Here is a 7483-nt window from a genome sequence, read left to right as displayed (position 1 = left end):
TTTTATTTTTTTGGTTTTTCTCCGGTACCGGGAACCGAACTCATGACCTTGCGCTTGCCAGGCAGGCGCTTTTGCCGCTGAGCTAAATCCCCAGCTGGCCCCCTTTATCTTCAAAGCCAGGAGCAACTGGTGGAGTCCTCACATTAAATGACTTTCACCTCCTCTTCTCTCCTCTGCTCCATTTTTAGGGACCCTGTGATGATTACATTGTGCTGATCCAGATAATCCAGGACAATCTCTCCACTTCATGGTCCTTAAATTAATCTCATCTGAAAAGTTCCTTTTGCCATGGAAGGCAACATATTCACAGGTCCTAGAGATTAGGACATTAGGACAAGGAGATCTTTGGAGAGTCTCCATCTGCCTGTCCCTGTCCCTCTTTCTCTCCCTCTCGCCTTCCCCCTCCTCTCCCCTCCTCCTCCCCTCTCCATCTTCCCTTCTTTTCTTCCTTTTGATAGTGCTGGAGATCATACCCAAAGCCTCAAACACACTAAGCAAGTACTTTACTATTGAGCTACACTCCCAGCCCTCACCCCTTTTTTGGTTTTCTCTAGTGACATTATTTCTACATCAACTCTAAATACATTAATGAAATGTACAAATAGAAGATAAAGGAGGCATATAGAAGTGGTGTGGATGTAGCAATCAAGTGAGTTTAATCATATGATCAGTATTTGTTTAATATCTACATATGCTAAGTCCTATGTAAGCACAAGTGACATAGGTATGTTCCTTTTCCTCAAGGTTCTTGATACATAGTTGGTGAAAATAGATAAAAATTCAGGCAAATATCAGAAGTCTTAGACCTAGGTCTTTGATCCATTTTCGGTGGATTTTTGTACATGGTGACACGCAGAGATTATTTTCATTCTCATGCATCTGAATATCCAGTTTGCCCAGGGCCATTTGTTTTAGAGGCTGTCTTCTCTCCAATATATATGTTTGGCTCCTTTGTCCAGAATCAGGTGGCTGTACTTGTGTGGGTTTGTTTCTGTGTCCTCTGTTCTGTTCCATTGACTGTGTGTCTGACATGTGTCATGCTGTTTCTGTTACTATGGCTTTGCAGTGTAATTTGAGATCAAGTATTGTGATGCCTCCAGCCTTGCTGTTTTGCTTAGGATTACTGTAGCTACTCAGGGTCTTTTGTGTTTCTGTGTGAATTTAGGATAGTTTTTCCTAGTTCTGTGAAGACTGTCATTTGAATTTTGATGTGGATTGTATTGAATCTGTAGATCACTATAGGTATTATGGCCAATTTAAAAATACTAATTCTGGCAGTCTATGAACATGGGAGATCTTTCCATCTTCTTCTGTTGCCTTGTTTAGTTTCTTCATTGTTCAGCAAGGTTGTTTTTTTGTTTTGTTTTGTTTTGCAGAGGTCTTTCACCTCCTTGGTTAAGTAGTTTCTTAGTGTTTCATTTATGTATTTATTTGAAAGTATCGTGAGTGGAATTGTTTTCCTGATTTCTCTCCCTGCTGGTTGATTATTGGTGTACAGAAAAGCTGTTTTTTTTAATGTTGATTTTGTAATTTGAGTTTGATGAATCTTACTGTTGCCCTGGGAGTGCGTCTGTATTCTACTGCAGCAGATTGAAATCTGCTTCAAATGAGAAGCTTTACAAATTAGAAGACTTGAGATACATAGCACCATTTGTATGTGCAATTTTGCATCTTTACCAAGACACCTTGACTATCTTGTTCTTGATGAAAGATGACTTATTGAGCTGGAAATCATATATGGAGATGTGTCATCTTTTGACATGTTATGGTTAATTATTTAAGTTCTGTCTGGAGCAATTTCAACTAATCTACATATCATGCATGGGCTCAAGCTGGAAACTGATGAAGTCTTATCTGTTTCTTTTAAAGTCAATCTCTTTTAAGTCTCATTTTTCATCCAGTGAGAAAAGATTAAATGGAGAATGATTATTTGGAGATTTAAATGCTTTCGTCCTACAAGTATTTCTTGTGCTGTGATGCAGGAGATAGAGAAGTAAACAAAATTGCATCTCAGCCCTTGAGTTCTTTAGGTAGCCGAAAGACAGAAAAGCTGGAAGCATTAGGAAGTGGTTAAGAACCTGGGCTCTGTAGTCACACTCTTCGGGAATGAATCACAGCTTCTCTACAGACTTGCTCTGTGTCTTCGGGCACATTACCACACTTTTATTTATTGATTTCCTTATTTGTATAACAATAATACTCTATCCCAGCAGTTCAACTGAAAATTGCTGAGAGTGATTTTTAGGGTTCTCACCCCCAATATGGTAGGTAATATATATGTTAATTAGCTCAGTTTAACAATTGTATACATATTCCAAAACATCGTGCCACATATTTTAAATATATACAACTCTGTCAATTTAAGAAGATATATTTTTCATATCTTAAAATCTGTAAAACAAGGATGCATCTTTTTTTTTTTTCTTTTTGTCTTTTTGAGGCAGGGTCTCGATCTATGCAGTTCAGGCTGGCCTTGAGCTCACTTTGTAGTCCAGGCTGTCCTCAAACTCACAACGATCCTCCTGCTTCAGCATCCCGAGTGCTGGGATTACAGGCGTGCCCACCATGCCCAGCACAAGGATGCATTTTAATACATGGTATGCTACTGTTCAATGGGCACTTTAATTAGAATATAAAATAATGGTGCTTCTTAGAATCAATGGAGTCTTCTCTGTAAAATTAGGAGTAAGTGAATTTTAATGATGGCAAAATGCATCGAACAGTTCTAAGAACATAGCAAGTCCTTAGTAAATGTTATCTATTGTTACTATAGTTGATGGTAGGTGCTTTGATAGACATACACTCAATTTTTATAAGAAGAGATACTAACTGATGAAATCATGGAGGAGGTCCCTGAGAAGATGGCATTTGAGTCCATTTTTGAATAAAAAGGATTTCACTAGGCAAAGGGATCTGGGATGCTTGGCAGATAGCTCAACATGGTGAAATGATGAAAGCAGGATCTCTTGGGGCACCGTAGGTGAGCGCTGTGACTAGATAATATGGTGTATGGAGCTGTAGCGGAACACCAGGCAGCAGTGAGTGGGTGGATGCATGACTGGAATCTTAGCTGGGAGGTCATGAGCTTCACTGTATTTTGTAGGTGATAGGGAGCCACTGACAGTAGAAGAGTCTCAGCCAGATGTGCATATTATACAATTTCTCCTATGCTTTTTATCCCACAACAGCGTGCGTGATGTATTAGAGGGCAAAAATGAGGAAAGGGAGGCTGAGAAGGAGTTAGTGACCAGCTTGCTTTTATCCAGGTAGGAAGCAATTAGGGCCTCAAGCTGGGAATGAGCTCACATTGGAGAGGAGAGTGTAGCTCTGCAGAAGACCCAGGAAGGTGAGATCACCTGCACGTTTGTAGATTGAGAGATGAGAGAGCAGGACAGCTCCAAGATTGGACCCAGGTTTCTGCCTTTGGTGCTTTTTAAAATTTAATCTAAACTGAGAATTTACTATATGTGGGACAGTCTATAAATAGCTTTACCTTTGCATACAGTATCTGTTTATCCATGCAACAACCCTATCTGAGGTATTTTCCCCTGAGTTTGGTGCATGAATAACTGAAGTGCAGAGAACTTGAAGAATACGCTTGAGGGTACTCAGCAGTTCAGCTTATGTCAACAACTAGTGACATTCCCATTTTTACTGCTCTTTGTCAATTTTTTTTCATCTTAATTTTTAATGTCTGTGTTAAAAACTGGCCTCCAAATACAATAACCTAGTGTTCTTGTTGATTGCAGATTCCTAGGCCTACCCAGAATTTAGATTCAGTGGACTTGAGAAATATGCATTTTTAAGTCCTCCTCTCCCACCCAGGAGCTGCAGAGCACACTTAAGAGAAATGCTGCCCTTGATCCCGGGTTTCTTTTTGATTTGTTTTCTTTGTTGATTTAATACAATTTTTAAAAAAATATTGAGTCACGTGTGGTAGTGTATGCTTGTAATCCTGACGCTTGGAGTATGAAGTAGGCAGATTATAAGTTCAAGTTCAATTAGGGCTGCATAGCAAGTTTAAGGTGAGCTTGGACTACACAGTGTGACCCTGTCTCAGGAAACAGAAACAAGAGCTAACAAACAAAAACATCAAAATTGAGAGAAATTCATCTACTATATAGCACCATAGCATGTCCACCTTTTCTAAGTGTTTCTTTGTTTCCATTCAGCTTCTGTCTAGATAATGCTAAGGCTAGGAGGCCTAAAACACATTGTGTTTATTTCATCACTTGGATACAGGAAGCAGCTACCTTGAATTTTTGGCAAAGTGTTGAATTTTGATATTGATTAACCTATAGTTAGCTATTTATTAAAGACTTTGTAAGTTTACCACCCATGGAGCAAGGAAACAGACTTTGTGCTTGCTAACATTGTATTTTCTTAAATTAGATGCTGATGGAAAATTAAGCGTGAAGTTTGGGGTCCTTTTTCAAGATGACAAATGTGCCAACCTCTTTGAAGCATTAGTAGGGACACTCAAAGCTGCAAAACGAAGAAAGATTGTAACATACCCAGGAGAGCTACTTTTACAAGGTGTTCATGACGACGTTGATATTATATTGCTGCAAGATTAATGTGGTTTGCACATGTTTATGTATTACTGTTTTGGTTTTCTGATAAACTGGAATGTTAAGTCAAAGAATAAACATGATTTAATGTATTTTTATAAAACTTTGTAAGTAGAAGGGGACTTATGTTTTAGAAGTCTTCCTTTTTTATATTTCAAAAAGAATTGTATGTATTACACTGTAAAATAAGCAAAACCTATTATTTTTCTCAGGAATCTGGTTGGGAAATGTAGGCAGTGAAGCCTTTTTTTGAGCAGTTAGGGGGATATTTGTTTCATAAATCATTCATAGAAATTTCTATAGATATTTGACATTCTGTAAAAGTGAAAAGCAAATGATGACCAACTCCCACAAAAAATGTTCAAATTTTATGTAATAAAAGCATGTAACTGTCTTAAGATCAACTTGTTGTGTTATTTTATCATTTAGGTAACTGTGAGGCTCTCCAAATTGAGTTTTTGTGTCAAGGTTAGGTGACTTATCTTAATTTGAAAACTATTCTCAAAACTACCACTGGCATCCATTATACAGTGATGTTTTTAGGGGGGATTGTTTGGGATGCATGCATGCCTGCTAGTGTGTGTGTGTGTGTGTGTGTGTGTGTGTGTGTGAATTGAACATAGGGCCTTTGCACTGAGCTATATTCCCAACCCATTTAATTTTTGATTTTGTAGGGTCTTCCTAAGTGGCTTAGGCTGGGCTTGAATTTATATTCTTCTTGCCTCAGCTTCCCAGAGTGCTGGGACTGCAAGAGTATACCACCTGCATCTGGCTTTCATGTAGAATTTTGTTTTTTAGATTCAAGGCAATCAATTCCTTTTCAATAATTTCATATATGGATAGTTCTGTCTTATTTGGATTATGGCCTTACAATTCAAAAAATCACAGATTTTTTTTTTTTCTTGAGCCAGATTCATAGTAAAAATAATAATTGTGGGCCATAAACAACATCCCAGTTAATCATCTTAGTAATGAGTACCATTGGCTATAACCAGGTAGGAATTAGAAATTGTGAACAATCATACAGAAACATTCTTTCATTTATGTGACAAAATGTTGTATAACATCTGTTTAGTTCAAGTCGCTGTGCTGGGCATTAGGAAACAGGATAGCAAAGCAAAATAAGAGGTAAAATGTGTTTCTAGTCCTCAAAAAGAAAAGGATGCTGGGTACACGGACACAACCTCGGTTCACTGTGAAAACACTCTTTTGAGATAAATCCACAGAAATGTATGGCAGGAAATAAAAAAATGAAATGGTCAGAAGCCACCACCGTTTGTGACCTTGACGGCAGAGAATGATGAGTTGTTAGCAGACAGGCTAACTAGGACACTGGCTATTATAGAAGAAGTTTTAGGCAAATGATAAAAGGGATACAGGTGCAAAAATGATGATTTGTTCCTGGGTAGATGTAGGCATTTTCATGGAAGAAGTGAAGTTCATTGGAGCCTTAAAGCAGGAGAATAATAGGGAAGGGTGTTAGAGGTAGAATCCTTACTGCGTACAAAAGCAGAGAGAGGAGGTGGAGGCAAGGAAGGAAGGAGGAATATGTTAGAGCCCTTGGGATAAAAGAAACAATACTAAGTGTGCGTCTTAATAATGGTGAATGATAAATAACTAAGAAACCTACAAGAAATAATTGATATCTACCATTAATAATGCAGTGCCTTTAATTTTCAAGTTCTACCACAGCACTATTTTGTATATTCATCATACAACCACTTTTAATTATAGCTTATCTTCACAATGAATGAACTGTTCAAGGAAAATGGATGGATGCTACCCCTTTGCATATTCACGTTTCTTTCAGTTCCTACTACGGAAGACCCCAGCACCACTTGGTATCCTGGAGTCACAATTTACAAATAAGTTACAGAAATCACAATTTGAGAGATTTGTTTTAATTGAATATTAACATCCCAGATTTCCCTGGTGTCTGGGATACTTGCCCTGTTCCAGATAATAAGACGGGAAAGGCCTACGAGCTGAGAGACAAAATATAAACACGCGTGATGGCAAAGGAGTAAGCAGGCTTCTCTGTGGCTGGGGAATTTGTTTCACTCATTAATAGTCTCATATATCTAAAAAGGTCAAGGGAAATGCATGTACGTGCATTTATTTATTTATAGGCAAATAATTTATTTATAGGCCAATATTCTTGGGGATTTCCTCTTCCTTTAAAAAAAGTTATAAATAACTCTTCAAAGAAAACCAGCTCCTTAAGAACCTTTATGAGGAAAAATCACAGACAGCCCTTGACTCCACATGAAAACTTATCTCCTGCAGTTTTTATTTATCTTTAGCAGCTTCAGCAAAAAGTTTCCTTTAAAAAGTTTTTTTCTTCTGTAGTTCTCCTCTTAGTGATTTTAGTTACATACTTTTGCCCGGAGGGAGTGAAAAGCCACTTAGCTAGGTAGGAGGGTTAACTGTCAAAGCGTGTGCAGAGCAATTAGGAAGCTAAGGGACCTCAGTGAAATTCAAGAGAAGGAAGCTGCCATAGTGGGGACTCCTACCATAGCTTTTTAAACAGCTAAATACCCTAGAGGTTCTGATTCTGTAGATGCAATGTGTTTCCCAAGCATTTCTACGAGGAGGCATTTTCTGGGTTGATTCTGCTGGGTCTCCCTGGGGAAGAATCTCTCCTATTGTACTGGAGCTTCCAACTTAACATCACTCCATGGTTTTCATGGATGGAAAATTTTCCACCTAAAACATATAAAATATATCTAAACTTCGTATAGCTCTCCTCGTGGCACTCTGTCATTTTTCTAGTGAATCCTACCTGTACTTCTACAGGGCTGCTTTTGTGTTTTGGTTGATTTTTCTTTCATCAAGGGCTCAATGGACTGATGAAGTAAGAGGCTGGTTTCTTGTTATATCAGGACCTGGTTTCCCTGTGGCATGACAGAAGG

The 7483-nt window shown here is 38.2% G+C and overlaps 1 protein-coding gene across 1 annotated transcript in view; it reads left to right on the top strand.

The window, feature by feature from the left end:
- The window catches only part of Abracl (ABRA C-terminal like), an 11482-nt gene extending 6507 nt beyond the window's left edge, over nt 1-4975 (top strand). The window contains exon 3 of the mRNA XM_005389264.2: nt 4393-4975. Coding sequence (XP_005389321.1) covers nt 4393-4577 — 185 coding nt within the window. The 3' untranslated portion in view covers nt 4578-4975. The remainder of the gene's footprint in view (nt 1-4392) is intronic.
- Nucleotides 4976-7483: the final 2508 nt, after the last annotated feature.

Source organism: Chinchilla lanigera, unplaced genomic scaffold, assembly GCF_000276665.1.
Source record: "Chinchilla lanigera isolate Chin_1 unplaced genomic scaffold, ChiLan1.0 scaffold00035, whole genome shotgun sequence".
Lineage (NCBI taxonomy): Eukaryota > Metazoa > Chordata > Mammalia > Rodentia > Chinchillidae > Chinchilla > Chinchilla lanigera.
The sequence above is the reverse complement of the archived record's forward strand: the minus strand, read 5'-3'. Positions and strand labels throughout refer to the sequence as shown.